Here is a 16,439-nt window from a genome sequence, read left to right as displayed (position 1 = left end):
GTTTCTGTAAACTTTCTAGTTGCACTAGAGAAATTTATCACTCCTTCGCAGTTTCCAATTCCTCTTGCTTTCAAACTTTTATTTCAAAGATCATCAAAATGCAACAAAGGCGTCGCCGACCCTTGTCGACGGGTCGGCGACTGAATAGAAACATACATGAAGGTTAAACCCGCAAAATCACCTCCCTCCTCCCACCCTGCCAGGCTCCAATCCCTTCTTCCCCCTTCAGTAAAAGAAAAATCATCTGCATTGCCAGGAGGAAATAACTACCGTACCCAGAGTGGTACCACAGAAAACACCATTCAGAAATAATACAGAAATAAATTCTTTCTATGCTACTAAAATGAAACCAAAAGTACATTCCATGGATTAAATCCTTAATCAGCCATTATTTAGTATCAAAGTATTGAATCTCCAAAGTCACAAGAAGCTAGAAATGATGATCTAATGTAAGGACAAGCTAACCTCACATACTTTCATCTGAAAGAAAAAGAATGCAAATAGATAGAAGGTCAGACACTCATCTTCATCTCAAAAGAATTCGTCTCCTCCAGGACCACTGCAGTAGCAGAAAGTAGATTAAATAAATATATTTAAGAGCTGTAAATAAAATCAGAGACAAGAAATTAAAAAAAAAAAAATACAGTTCTTACACTGGTATCATACAAATAAGAGCTCAAGTTATATTAATGGTTTCTAGCAATTTAAAGCTCATCTAATGATGCACGATCTAACAACTTTGAAAAAAACAGTCTTTAAAAGAAAACTCCAAAAATAATGAGAATAAAAGCTTGCCAAATGTTGTGCATCAAGCAATGGTGACGAATTAGCAACTTAAAACAAGCCAGTGAACAAAAAATATATATGACACTCTCATAGATGAAAAATGGGTTTCAAACAACAAAAAATGCTTCTCAGAGTGCTTCATTGAAACATATTCTCTGATCTTCGGATGCACAGTAATAGCCATCAAATTAAATTAACACTAATGAGCAAAGATCATCATTGCTAAATAGACAAGAAATCTCAAAGAACCTGATGCATGTGCGCGCATGCACAAGCACATGCAACACTCTAGCACAAAAACAAAAATGAAAGATGGCAACAACACAACAAAAACATTTCCTGGACAGTTCAAAAAACTGAAGAAACAAATAAGAAGGAACTTGAGCAAATGCAAGTAAAAAAAATGGACAAAATAAAACAGCAGAAAGAACAGAAATTTACTAAAAGTTAATTTACAACCCCACCAAATTGGATGCCTAAAAACAACCTGAAGCTTCCTGGTATTCTGGACAACTAGTTAGTAAGTAATTGATCAATTCTTACAGCACTTTACATGCTAACCAGGCAATACACTAAAAGTTAATTCTGCAACCCACCAAATTAGTATAAATAACTCTGATGCGAGGGCAATTTATAGCGAACACAATGTGCAATCAGTGCTGGAAATTGTCCCTAACATTTACTTGTCAAGGAAAAAAGGTCTATTGAGCAAGCCAGCTCTGAGATTGATTGTCAGCACCATACAACTTGAAACATTTGCACATAACAAATCCACAATCCTCAAGACACAAAAGTATCAGGTCTTTAATATTCAAGAATAAAAACGCAAATACTTCTAAATGACCAGAATGAACTAGGACCCAGGAGGTCCAGGATAATAACACCACATTGGTGTGTGCAACAATTTGACAATTAAAAAAGATAACCCAAGCCAGTAAACTTCATAAACTTCGTTTTTTTCACATGAAGAATTTATCTAACATCAAAACCCAATGAAATCCTCCTCATTCAGCTTAACCATCATATTGAATTTGAAATGGAACCAAGCCCCCCACTACAAACATTCCATCATTTCACTTTGAACACCTTTTTTTATTATAAAAAATGTCTAATTTTCTAATGACTCACAATTCACTGTTTCTTCCTGTAAATACCTGGGGAATAACACAGTTGATACCCTCAACTCCATCTTTCTCTACTATCTGCTTCACCCACTCGTCACCATAAGCTTCTTAAACCAAACCCAAGGAAGAAAAGGAAGACGTTTCCCTTCCTTGTTCCAAACTCACATTGGCCCTTAATTTGACATTTACGGATTCTAAGCATCCGTGCATTTAAAAACTTCAACTCAAATTATTTCCATCATCCATCACACCACATTTGCAGCAGAGTTACATACCAACTCAAAATAAAGTACCAGTTTCACTTCCCTAAACAAGAAAACTCACAATTTCAGGCTCTACGCATTCCATGTTATTGGTCTACACCTTTATTTACAGAGCAACAATTTCTCAAGATCACGGATAGAGAAAAACCCCTTCATAAACTGATCCATCTTTTAAAGTCAAAAGGGTTTTATTCTGTATGACAATTTAAACTCCTACCGGGAAACAGAAAATGAAAAAGATAACCATCCCCCAAAACTGTCCAAGAACCCAAAAACTAAACAAAAATCGATTTCCGGTAGTCCTTAAAATCTACAAAAAAAAAAAAAAAAAAAAAACCTCCCAGAACAGTAAAATAAGCCACGAAAAGAAGAAGAAAGTTAGAAAATTTAAATACCTTTAGAAAGAAAGAAAGAAGGGATCTAGAACTCGAGCTTGAGCTCATCTTTTTCATCAGAGAGGTAATGAAGAACATAAGGAGTGACACGGAGCACAACAACCCAGGCACCAAACATGGTCACGTGTGATTTCAACTGCTTCAAAGCCTCTGCTTTGTCTGGTTTTCTCATAAACATTCCTGGAAACATTGTCTCTTTCTATTTTCCTTTTGGTTTTGATATGTGTTTTTGTTTTCGCTTGGTCTAAAACCCTAGATGCTGCAGTTTTTATTTTCCTTGAGGGATTGGGGATTTTGGGTTTTAGGGTATTTTCACGCACGTGCGGTTGACTTAACACATGTGCAGTCAATTCGAGATCTTTTGGTTTATAGTTTTGATCCTCCAGTTTTTTTCTGAATGTAACTATTTGACCCACGCTTTAAAGCGGGTCAAATATTTTTTCTTTGAAAAAATATATTTGCAGATTTTTATTATGTATATTTATACATAATAAAATTTAAAATACTATAATTCAAAAATTTATTTATATATCTAATTAAATAAATCAAAAATTATTTATGCAACAAAAAGAATTATGAAGTTCGATACCTATCTAGTCGAAGTTAATCTACTAATCTTGTGACCTGTTTTATGGACTCAATTGAATTAAGTAATTTCTTTATAAATTTTATATAAAATAGTTGTTTATAAAATTAAAAACTAATAAAATATCAAGGTGATTGGAAAAAAAAAATCAAATCAAAATAAATTTTGTTTCTCAATTCATAATTAATTAAATATAAAGTGATAAAAATAAAAATAAAATAAACAAAAAAAATTTTAAAAATCTAAATTATAATGGATAAAAAAAAAAAAAAAAAAAGGACCTCCTGGACCTCTAGAGAAAAACCCAAGCATGGAGGCTAGAGCATGCCTTATTTTTTTAAGTTTTTTAAGGGTAAGATAATCTATCCTTTAATTATTTGGAAAAAAAAAAAAAAGTCACCTATCCTGTCCAGAATCCAGCAATCTTTGATCATTAAAAAATTAAGCTAAATTGTTTTAAACTAAGAAAAACTTATTTTTTAACCATATTTTAACTTGTAAAAACAAAACAAAACAAAAAACACTCATAAAACATATTTATAACTTTTAACAATCTAAATATTGAATCTAAAACCCACAATCAATCCAAAACCAAAAATAATTTTAGTTTTAAATCTATCTTTTTAAGTAAATTTAAGAAAAAAAAAACATCTTAAATAAACTCTTATTAAAAAAATTATTAACATTAAAATTATTTATTTTTATAATTAAAATCGATTTCAATCAAGAATTTGTAACGCCTTCTAATGCATATGGCTTCCAATCATGTATGTAAAAATTTGAGTTTTTTTTTTCGAGCACCACCTACAAATTAACTTTTATTAGTAATTAATTTATTGTTCCACCGATTTAGCAGTCTATGTATATATCGGTGGAACAATATATATATATATATATATATATATATATATATTATATATATACAACAACAACCCCATCTCTTGCTGTCCATCCTCTTGAAATAACCAGTTGCACCCCACACCCAGCGGCAGAACCAAGGGGAAACCAGCAAGGACCCAGGCCCTTACAAAACTTTCTTTTTTTAATATAATAAATAATAGATTTTTTAATACTAAATTATTATTTTATTAATTATGTTTGATTTTAAAGCTATATCCATATCTCTATGTAAACGGCTAAATAAGCTTTTTAATTTTATTTTTTTCCTTTACGGTTTTACTGTCTTTCTCTCTTTTTTCTCTACAAGTTTGCAACCCTAACCAAAAATATTAATAATACAAAACATAAAGGTAAAGCAAAGCTACTACTGCCTATCAATTAATTCTTCATCAAGGTAATTAGTAATTTAATTTTTTTTTATGTTTGTTAAGAATTATATATATATATATATATATATATATATATATTTATATATAATTCTGCTTTTTTTTTTTCAGATCTACTAGTTTTATCATTTTTTTATTTCTTATTATAGTGAATATTTTTTTTCTAATTAATTGGATATATTTTATGGGTTTGTTTGTTTCGATTATGCTTGGATTTTTTTACATTTGTTTTTAGCAGAGCCACCAAAAATTATCAAAAAAATTTTCACATGTACCTTACTATCACCAGATCCAATATACAATTAAACACAATCTTTCTAGCCAAATTGAGTTCTTTGAAGAGCGTATACCCAACTTTGATTCAATGTAAGTTTTTTTTTTAGGATTCAATGTAAGTTTTTTATTTAGGAACCAGTAATCCCATTTTTTATGTTAGATATGATTTTATATATCAATTTTTTTTTAATATGTTAATTTTACTTTCATATGTCAATGTTGTTTACATGTAAAAATTTATTTTTGGTTCTGACTATTGCTTCAACACATCGTTATTTGCATTTATTTTTTAAATAGGAAACAATAAAAATTTATGATGTTTTGATTTTAGGTTGAACCATGAATAAAATAAGAAGAATTGATTTTTTTTTTTAGAAAAAGAGAAAAAATATTGATAACTCATAGCCTAGTGAATCAACTCCAACGTGTAATGTTGAAGTTATGGTTGAACAACCCCAATGTGCTACAATTTATGAAGAACCTGCATTGATTAATGAGCAGCCTCCAACTAGAATCGACACTGCTCATCTAATTAGAGATCCAAGCAATCGTCCTTAAATTTGGAAATACCCAGTTAATCAACAAGATAAAATTAGAAGGGCATACATTAATTTGGGGCCATATCAATCTTTGATGTCTTAATATCCGTTGACTGGTAAAAAACATCCTCGTCGATTTCAGTCTCATTGGTTCAAAAGTTATCCATGGCTTGAATATTCAGAGAAAAATACTGCATTTTGTTTCCCTTACTATCTATTTTCAAGTAAGTCATCTGGAAAACCAGGATCAGACACATTTACTATTAAAGGATTCAATTGTTGGAAGAAAGTTAATGATGGGGAACGATGTGCTTTTTTAACTCATATGGGAAAAAGTTTGAATTCAGCTCATAGATTTGCTACCAGGTGCTTAGAAAATTTGAAAAATCAGTCATGTCATATTGAGAAAGTAGTTAAGAGGCAAACTACTCAAGAAATTCTAAATAATCGATTGCGTATTAAAGCTTCAATAGATATTGTTCGTTGGCTTACATTTCAAGCATGTGCTTTTAGAGAACATGATGAACGTCTAGAATAAAAAAACCAAGGTAATTTTCTTGAAATGTTGGAACTTTTAACATCATACAATGAACAAGTAGGTGCTCTTATTTTGGATAATGCTCCACAAAATGCTAAATACACCTCGCATCAAATTCAAAAGAAATTTTACATGTCTTTGCTAGAAATGTTCAGTCTTCAATTCATCATGAGATTGGTGATGCAAGATTTTGCTTAATTGTTGATGAAGCTCGAGATAAATCTAGAAGAGAGCAAATGACCCTTGTTATAAGGTTTGTTGATAGAGGTGGATTTATACGAGAATGCGTTTTGGATATAGTTCATGTCAAAGATACAACTGCTTCAACTTTTAAGAAAGAGATTTCCTTTGTTTTATCTCATCACAATCTTGATGTTCAAAATATTAGGGCCCAAAGGTATGATGGTGCTAGTAATATGCGTGGAGAGTGGAATGGATTGCAAGCTTTATTTATTAATGATTGCCCTTATGCATATTATGTACATTGCTTAGCTCATCAATTATAATTGGCTCTTATTGCTGCAGCTAGAGAAATATTTGATGTTCATACTTTCTTTCAGAACTTGATTTTTATTATTAACATTGTTAGTGCTTCTTACAAGGGTAATGATGAATTACAGGCTTTTCAAGCAGCTACAATTGAACATTTAGTTGTTATTGGTGAGATTGAAACGGGTAAAGGAGTTAATCAAGTAGGTGGTTTGCAACGACCTGGACATAGCAGATGGAGTTCGCATTTCAAATCAATTTGCAGTTTGATAAAAATATATGGGGCAACTTGCTTGGTTCTTGAAAACATCGCTTTAGATGGATCTCCTTATTCTCAACGTGGTGATGCGGCTTTTTCATTTAAGTTGCTAATGTCATTTGATTTTGCATTCATCTTGCATATAATGAAGAATGTTATGGGAATTACTGATGTGCTTTACCAAGCTTTGCAACAGAAATCTCAAGACATTTTAAATACTATGCATTTGGTGACTACCACAAAGATTTTAATTCAAAAGTTAAGAGATGATGGTTGGAAAACTCTTTTAGAAGAAGTGACATCATTTTGTAAACATCAAGACTTTGAAGTTCCTGATATGAATGCTTGTTTTTCTAATGTGGGACAATCTCGCCGTAAAACAAAATCAATAACAGTTGAGCATCACTATCGAGTTGATATATTTACAACTATCATTGATCAACAATTGCAAGAGCTAAATAATAAATTCAATGAGCAGGCGATCGAGCTTCTTAAGTTGAGCACAACTTTAAATTTTAAAAATAACTATAAATTATTCAGTGTTGAAGATATATGCTTGCTTGTTGACAAGATCTATCATGAAGACTTTTCTGACCAAGAAAAACTCATTTGAGATTTCAGTTGCAGCATTATGAGCTTGATGTACCCAATCATCCAAAGTTAAAGATTATGTCATCGATTGCTGAATTATGTCAAGGATTGGTTGAAACAGAAAAATCAACAATTTATCCACTCGTTGACAGGTTGATCGGTTTATTTTGACTCTTCCTGTTTCGACAGCAACTACTAAACGAGCTTTTTCAGCGATGAAGATTGTTGAAACAAGACTTCGCAATCGGATGGAGGATGATTTTCTTGCAAATTATTTGATTGTCTATATAGAAAAAGAAAGTGCTGAAAGATTCACAAGTGATATGATAATCGATGATTTCTACTCTATGAAAGAACGACGAGCGCAATTAAAATAAATATGTAAGAATCATTCTTTATGATTTTTTACTTTATTTTAAAGTTTTATCAAACATAAATAATGCATCGCTTTAGCTAATGTGTCTTATATATTTTGTATGTTTATATTTGATAGGTACGAAGACCAACAAAATTAAAGTGATGAATACATTATGAAGATGAAATTAACTTCATAGCTTTGACTCAATTTGGTATTGTTTTAAACCTCTTATCTTATACAAAGATTGTCATATGTTTGTAATTACTTCTTTGAATAAAACTAAATCATACAGTTTTTATTTTTACAATTCATGTATAGTAAATTAAAAAAAAAATTATATTTTTTTATATTATTTTGGCTCTCCTATCAAATAATTTTAGCTCCACCCCACGCGCGGGGCGCCGCAGTCCTTTCATTTTGTCACACAATGTCAACGGAGTTCATAGTAAAGGTTGAAGAATCAAGACCGGAAAATGATGGAAAACCATCAGCAGAGCCTGTTTATAAAACCATTTATGCCAAAGATGGCGTCATGGATTTGCCTGCTGGATTAGAGTCTCCTTGGCAGTAGTTCTTCGGGTATAAAATTGATCCCTTGTGCAAAGAGAGGTGCTGTCTCGTTAAAAGTACAGGTTGAAATGTTTTTCATGCTTTGCATTCTCAGGCTCAGATCGAATGTTTTGCTGGCGTTTCTCAGGCGCACACCTTGCGAGCTCGAAGTGATCATTTTTAGGCAACGAATTAGCTTTATAATTCACATTTGCGTCGTTGGGTGTTTAGAACTGTGATGTTATAATTTCACAGAGACAACGCTCGAAATCGTAAGAGGCTCGAAATAGTGACAAAAATTGAATATCCCCTTACGAGTCGCCTTTGACTTCAAGTAAAGGGCTTAGTTTGAATAAATTTGAAAAGTAGAGGGACAAAAGTGATTATAAAATATAAATTGGCCCATGCAGGTTTCGAACCTGCGACCTTCGCGTTATTAGCACGACGCTCTAACCAACTGAGCTAATAGGCCGTTTGTTGATTAGTGTTATGTTTCATATTATTAATAATATGAAACTGAAATTGTCTTAAAAGACTCCATCCTTCTAAATTCCAAGAATATAAATAGGCAAACATTTTGAATTTGAGTTCTTGGCTCTGAGCCTCTATTCAATTCTAGAATGACCTGTTGAAATCTCACTTATAAACGTTTTTTGCCAAATAAAGGGCCTGATGCTATGAAGTTGATCAACCATGCTGAAGTTTCTTTAGCCTGTGTCCAAGAGAGCAAGCACTCTTCAGTAAGTTCTCATTCTATCCGAACTGAGAATTAATGTTCTTATATCTCACAGCGGAATATTGATCGTCTTCAGAATTTTAGTAAATTACATATAATGTGTTGTTAATTTGATTCACACAATGGCTGCTCTTTTTGCAGATTTTATCTTGCCTTCCATGGCGCTCTTCACATTTAAAAAGTAGGTCCATAGACTCCTAAAAGCTCCTCTTTTTGAAAAGTTTTGAGAGGATACTCCAGAGTGACGATTGTCAGCTATTGTCAACTTTGGAAACATTTCTGACATGTAAAAGAAGGAAGCTGAAGAACTGGGAGTATCTTGCTTTTCATGGAAAGAATTTCCTCAGTTGTTATGATGTTTACATGGGCTTCTCCTCTTTCATAATTGATCATTTTACTCTTTACGTTAAATTAATCCTTCATGTTTTGGTAGTCATTCAAGTTGCGTTCTTAAGAGTTTTGCACCACTGCCCAAATTTTCACAGGGGAGTTTGGATTGTGAATTACCTCCAAAAAAGAAGACTGATGTCTGCACAATAATGTACAGTAGTGGAACAACAGGAGAGCCAAAGGGTGTTATCGTAGCCAACGGGGCTCTCATGGCAGAAGTATTGTCCGTGGACCAGATAACTTTTTTCTGACAGACAGAGCGGTGAACAACTAAACACAAATTATGTTTTCAAATCATTTCTGACTTCCCCCCTCAAGTTAGGAATTTGATATTTCTCCAATTCTCTCCTAGGAAACAGACTAGTTTTCATCTTCGGGCAAAATGCCTTGATTTTGTGTGTTTATAGTTTAGAAATGATCTAAGTTTGAGTTTTCTGTGTTTATAGGCAGCGGAAGAAGATTCATACTTCTCTTTCCTACCCCTGGCCCATGTATATGGTCAAATAATTGAGACCTGTTGCATCTACAAAGGTGCTTCCATAGGATTTTGGAGAGGGGTAAGATCAATAATGAAATTTTGCAATGTTTGCTTGCCTTCTGTTGTTATTTATGTTTCCGTTTGCTCTTTAACCTAATCACCTTTGAATTGTATGTACTGAGGTTTTCCTTGCATTCTGCTTATAGGATGTAAGAAACTTGATGGAGGACGTTAATCAAGAATTGAAGCAAAGCATATTTTGTGGGGTTCCTATAGTTTACAATAGTATATATACTGGTATCCTTATTATAACAATGTGAGAAAGATAGCAGCCAATGCAACCACCGCCAAGCAATTATGAGAAATTTTACAAGAATCAAACCAAGAAACTAACAATGTGAGAAAAAAATACATCTATAAAAGCTACATGGTGACTTTGAAAAAGTTTATATATACTTGAATTGGAAGATATTTCAGAATATTTTACAAGAAAAAATTCTATTATATGGTGGTCGCAATAGAGGAATCGCAAAATATAAATGTTCTTTCAATCCAAGATCTCATGGGAAAATTACAAGTTCAGGAGTAAAGAGTTCATGAAATTCAAGAGGATTTGTGTGCACACAAATTCTTTTCAAAATGAGATAGGTCTGAATATTTCCAAGAGATGACATGGATAAAGCAAAGGAAAAGAAGGAAGAGATAGATTTAAAAGAAGAGGTTGAGGCAGCCTCAACAGATCAACTGATTGACCACATGAAGCAAACAGATCAACCGGTTATACTAACAGTGACCATCTAAAATCCAAGTTTAACAAATTAAAAATTAAATGTTATAATTATCAAAAGAATTTTTGTGTTTGTATTTTCTTATTATACTTATCAAGCTATTTGTTTAATTATCTGATTCTCCTTATTGGTCTAAGCCTCCAATCTTTTCCTGTTAATTATTTCTCTTTTAATTTTTTCAAAACAGCACATTTATTTCATTTTCATTCTCTTGGGGTCGTTTAATTTTTCGAGGGACAATGTGGTGAATATCTTTACCACAGAATCTTGGTAAAGCATTCATTAGTCAATCGGTGAATCTTAATGGATGTCAGAATAATTAAGAATCAGAAAACACAAACTGATCTAAAAAAGATTGAACTCAGCTCATCACGCAGGTGTCTGAACTTGAAGACTGCATTGCAGATTCTACCTCTGTAGCTTCGTGATCCCCGCTGGAAATGAAAACACTTACAACATCAGTAACCTTTGATTTTGTTGTTATCCATTGAACCTCTGTTCAAAACTGTGATCTCCATTCATAGGAAAGGTCTCGGTACCCCAACCCTCTAATGAAGGTTGGGAAGATGGGGGTGAACATGTTTTCGTTCTTATAAAACCATCTCCGGAGGCTATTTAGAAGAACATGATCATCATAACATGGCCCATATTACATTAACAACAGCTCCGAATGTGGGGGACACAACATATAATTTGTTTTATTACAGGTTAGAACACAACACAAGAATCCTTCAAAGTTTGTCCATTGAACAGAGTGCTTGTCCATCAAACAGATAATACATCAAACACAGCGAATTTTAACGTCTCAACAAACTGATAATACAACAAAACAACCATAAATCAAGAAAGCTGCTGGCATGGATACAATGAGCATCTGCTGAGGTACTCTGTGCTCAAAGGATATCAAGCACAATTGCCCAGGCAGGATAAACAAACAGAAGTATTATGCCAACAATGTTGGATATGCCATTTGCTTTTGTGAAGGAGTTTCTAAACCCGCCACATGCCCGGATGTGTTCTTGGAGCAAATAACATCCAATGGCTAAACATATGACCAAACCAATCCAATCATTCCTTACCGTGTTCGCAAACAAACTGGGAGCCACCGCTATTAGAAGAATCAGAGCACTAGGCAATTCAAGCCAATCTGCAATAAGAGACATAATTAGTTGTCTTGCATAGATTGCCGAGAAAGTTGATGATCCTTTAGTCTAAACGCATATAAAATGGCAACGGCAAATCGTAATGGCCAGGAAAATTAATGAAGAAAGCAGCTTCATACCTGGGAAATGTTTTGGGAAGAAAAGACGCAATATAAGAGCAACGAAAGCAATCCATTTTCCAACCTCTCCCCTGCACAGAAACAAATCAATAATGACAAAAATGGGGTGGGTAAGCTATAAAATGCTGGTCGAAGAGTGTAAACTGACCTGAGCACGTTGAACAATATTGAAGGAAGAGTAAAGAAAATGTAGGGGATTAAGAGTCCAGTAAGAATGTTCGTTTTCCAGTTCGTTCGATCCAAGATCAATAGATAACTGCAGCGAGCACAATTCAAGTTATATTAATCCAGTAGCAAAGTAAAAGAGACGAAGTGGGCTAGAAAAACGAAGTATAAGATGGTTAACTAGCAGCAAGATTGAAGAAAAACTAATCATCTACATAGCAGTCATTGCTGAACTGATCATGTTCTTCAAAGATTTTGACAGAGCAACTGCTAGAAACCCAGGTAGCTATCGCACAATAACTTGATCTTTGCAGTTTCCAATTATCAAGAATTGTTTTTAGACACAAGCAAATTGACACCATACCCACCTATACATGATGGGTTAAGAAGCAGCACCTACTTCATTGTAAGGCTTAAGATAGGCTGATTCACACAGATATCAACAATAATTCTCGAGCCTAAGCAATCAAATTCAAGCTAACATGTTCACCTTTAAATTTGAAACAACAAAAGTCTTAATTTGCCACTAAATCAGTAAGATCGATGCAACAACAGCAATGTTAAATAAAGAAGAGAAAGAAGGATCAAACTTCAAAGCACGCTTACATTGCAGCAAAAGAAGCGATCCATTCAAGAAAAGTGGTACCAAATCCTAACCCGCCAAGCTTGATAGCATGATTAGCTAGCTTCTTAGCAGCATTAGCAAAGTCTTGAAAATCAGAAGTAATCAATCCACTTGCCATTTCTTGATCCCTCCTCATCGCCAAGTAACCTTTCTTTTCCCTCCGATGCTCTCTCTCTTTTCCCTTCTCCTCTTCTTATATCTCTTGGCTATCTATTTCTTCATGTAAGAACTGGCAAAAGACAAATCATTTGATTGTCTGTTTGTGGCCAGAAAACGTCGCCTTTTTTATGGCAAGTGGATATCCAGATATTTCTAGGGTCTTTAACTACACAACAGGTGCTCTGATGCCAGTTGTCCTTCAACTGATGGTCTGGTGTTCGGTTGAAATAAAACGTTAATTTTGGATGAATGTAAATAAATGATATTTTATATTAAAAAATTATTTTATCTCATCTACAAAGTACAAAGTAACTAGAAAACAAAACATATAATGAACTGCTTAAAAAAACATTTAAATTCATGCTAAGATGTAATATGGATGGAGATAGAATTAATTATTAATTGAAAATATCCATGTGTACGTGTGCATGCTAACCTAGATTTGGTTTAGATAAGGCATTTACTTAACATCGTGATTGTCGGCTTGATTACTATCCAAATCTCAAAGATGAAATTTATTTTTTTTATTACACCGACAGTTGTTTATAATAAATAAAATATGGAATGTAAACAACAAATAAATATATCTAGCTATTTGACTGGTGCTTTATCGTGAGTTAGATAATAAATATACAGGCTATTTAAACGTTATTTTTTCTTAATAAAACTATAATTATAAATTAAAAAAATTATACATGTATTTAATTAAATAAATAAAAAATTATATATGTAAATAATTAAAAAGAAATGTTAACACTTCTATTCGACTCGCCTTGCTGCGGGTTGAATAATTTTTTTTTTAACACAAATGAATGAATGTTTAGGTTTTATTAACATATCAAATAAAAAATATAATTATGAAAAGTTAGTTACATGTAATAAAATAAAAGTAAAGATTATAAGTATTAATAAAAAAAATGTAAAATCTCGAAATAATTTTTAACATAATGAAAAAATAGGACAATGTTGTAATTGTTACAGTTAAACACCTTTTTATTTTTAGTTTTGTATAATAGATCTTCAACAAAAAAATATTAAGAAAAAATTACAAAAAAAAATAAAAATAAAAACAAAAAATATTGTCCACATCTAGGCCCGGGAATGGCACGTGAGCCGAAGCTACACACTCGAGCCCACAAGGCGTTAAGCACACCCGATGTCTAGGCTCAAACTACAACACTATGTCGGGGTTGGAGTACCATATTGAGCCTATGAGAAATTCAGTATTTAGGTTCAAGCACCATGTCCGAGCCAATAAAAATGTTGGGTATGAGCTCATAACTAGAAAATGATTATAATTTAAGTTTAAATTATGTTTCCAAAACTCATTTAGGAATTAAGTTGTAAAAATGTACTTGCCCAACTAAAAATATTTTTTAAAATAATATCAATAAATTTTGTTCCTGAGAATTTTCACAAACTAAGTATGAAATAATTATTTATAAACCATTTAATTTTATTTATCTTTACTCAAGAAGTAAGAGTTTTTTTAAGCTTGCTAGTTGCAAGAGAAAGAAACTTAATTTGGAATTCTTTCGAAGCGTGTGAGAGAGAAAGAACATAATTTAGGGTTTTTCGAGAAAAAATAGAAGAAAAGCAAAATTATCCTTCCAACAATAATTTCATTATACAAAAGAACAAGTGTGTGTCAGTGTCATGTTTTATTTTTTATTTTTATTTTTCAATTATGACTAATATACTCAAAGAGTGGACAAATAAAGAAACCCTATTCTTGTGGCTTATGCCCTTTTGGGCTCCACATCTTGCTTTATCTGATTTATTTTTTTCATGGTATAAATTAGAAAAAAAAAACAAAAAAAAAAAAAACAAAAGATGACAAAACAAAAGGGTATTGTGGGCAACCAATCACTACAGCGGTTTGGTATTTCTTTTTACGTCGGCTGGCATGTCGGCTGCTGTCATCACTATTCATTGACATCATGATGGCAACCAATCACTACAGCGGTTTGGTATTTCTTTTCGCGTCGGCTGGCATGCAGATGATTTTTAAAATATTATTTTTTATTTTAAAATATATTAAAATAATATTTTTTATTTTTTAAATTTTATTTTTAACTTCATTATATATCCAAAAAAATCTAAAAATACTAAAAAACTTATTTTTTAGAAAAAAAAGAAAATTAAAAAATTATTTTTTTGAAAAAAATGTTTTTAAAAAAAAAAAAAACATGATTCAAATTAATTAAACAAGTTACAACTGTTAAAATTGATTCAAATTAATTAACTTGTATCTTTAACTATTGTATGTACCACAATTTATTTTTTTTCTCACAAACCTGCTAAAAATGGTGTTTAGAATTCCTTTTAAATAAATCGATTTTTTTATTTTAAATTATTTTTTAAAATTTTAAAATTATTTTGATAGTATTAAAAATAAATTTAAAAAATTAAAAATTAAAAAAAAAAAAAAAATATATATATATATATATATATATATATATATATATATATATTCTGTCGCTGTCATGAACAACCCCAGAAGTCAATACCTCAGACGTGCTCTGCCAATCCTATCCGATTAGGATGCATAAATCCATATGCTGGACATAAGAGTCTTTTCGTTGATCGTTCAATGCACGTGTCACCTCAAGAGACAGAGAGAAATGATGCAAATATCTTCTTGATGACATCTACGAATCTATTGTTTATTATAATCAAAGCTATATGTCGTCTTGCCACGTCTAACACTATTCAAAATCAAATCAATATCAAGAAAACCAGCATAGTTATTATTTACCACTGCCGACGCCTCTCGTTTAGATTTTCCAAACTCTGTTCTTTTTAAAAAAATGTTTGAGAAATCGGTCTAATTCGTGTTTTTTAAAATTTTAAATTTTTAAATTTTAAATTAATATTATTTTTATATTTTTATATTATTTTAATACATTAATATTAAAAATAATTTTTTAAAAATAAAATAATATTATTTTAATACATTTTTAAATAAAAAAAACTTAAAAAAATAATTACAACTACATTTCTAATCACACTCTTCTAAAACATTGAAAAAAAACTAATTTGCTTTTTGTTTGGCAGTATAATAATAGTTGCTTTTCAAATAATTTTTCTTACCGAAATGCATCTCAATGATATTTTTTTTATTTTTTAAAAAAATTATTTTTGATATCAGCATATCAAAACGATCCAAAACATATAGATCATATTAAATTTTAACAAAAAAAATAAAAACAGTATAAAAAAACTTTGACTGTTCATTGCATTTATCACCTCAGGAGATAAAAAGAAATGATCATAGTTTTTGAACCCGATTCGATGATTGGCCTGGTTCAACATCTAGATTTCAAGTTTTGATTGGATCACTGAATAATTTTTTTTTTAATCAAAACGACATTATTTTATCAATGGGTTATAACCGGTTTTTTGATCGAGTCTTGTCGGGTTACACCGGGTTTTTTCTTCTTCTATTTTTTTTTAACCAAGTTCTATTTCAATTTTAGGTCGGCTGGGTTCTAGGTCGACAAAGTGTCAATATTATGGAAATGATACAAATAACTTGATGGCATTTGTATCTTTTATAAAACTAGGATAGTTTGGAGTTTATATATATATATAGTTTGAAAAATATCAAAATTATGTTTTTAATCATTCAGAATTAATATACCGACAGCATTTAGCAATTTATCTTTAACAGCTGTACACTTGCTTTAAGAAATCCACTATGGATTGTCTGACTGAGAGTGACGTGTTCCTTTTCAATATTAATGTGAAAGGGTTTGCAGGGAGCTTTTGTAACGA

General features: G+C 31.6%; 2 protein-coding genes and 1 non-coding gene across 3 annotated transcripts; all 3 read right to left on the bottom strand.

Moving 5' to 3' along the window:
• Positions 1-309: 309 nt before the first annotated feature.
• Positions 310-2,863, bottom strand: LOC118050740 (mitochondrial import receptor subunit TOM6 homolog). The gene is made up of 2 exons (XM_035061184.2): positions 2,569-2,863; positions 310-559 (listed from the first exon to the last, which is right to left on the bottom strand). Exon 1 carries the CDS (start codon positions 2,756-2,758, stop codon positions 2,594-2,596), a length of 165 nt encoding a protein of 54 aa, XP_034917075.1. The 5' UTR covers positions 2,759-2,863; the 3' UTR covers positions 310-559; positions 2,569-2,593.
• A 5,574-nt stretch (positions 2,864-8,437) lies between these two features.
• Positions 8,438-8,511, bottom strand: TRNAI-AAU (transfer RNA isoleucine (anticodon AAU)). Its single transcript has one exon. It is a non-coding gene; the product is annotated as a tRNA-Ile (tRNA).
• A 2,635-nt stretch (positions 8,512-11,146) lies between these two features.
• Positions 11,147-12,728, bottom strand: LOC118050739 (cold-regulated 413 plasma membrane protein 1). Its single transcript, XM_035061183.2, has 4 exons — positions 12,485-12,728; positions 11,862-11,969; positions 11,714-11,784; positions 11,147-11,578 (listed from the first exon to the last, which is right to left on the bottom strand). Exons 1-4 carry the CDS (start codon positions 12,637-12,639, stop codon positions 11,325-11,327), a joined length of 588 nt encoding a protein of 195 aa, XP_034917074.1. The 5' UTR covers positions 12,640-12,728; the 3' UTR covers positions 11,147-11,324.
• Positions 12,729-16,439: the final 3,711 nt, after the last annotated feature.

Source organism: Populus alba, chromosome 4, assembly GCF_005239225.2.
Source record: "Populus alba chromosome 4, ASM523922v2, whole genome shotgun sequence".
NCBI lineage: Eukaryota > Viridiplantae > Streptophyta > Magnoliopsida > Malpighiales > Salicaceae > Populus > Populus alba.
This window is presented reverse-complemented; position numbering and strand designations above follow the sequence as displayed.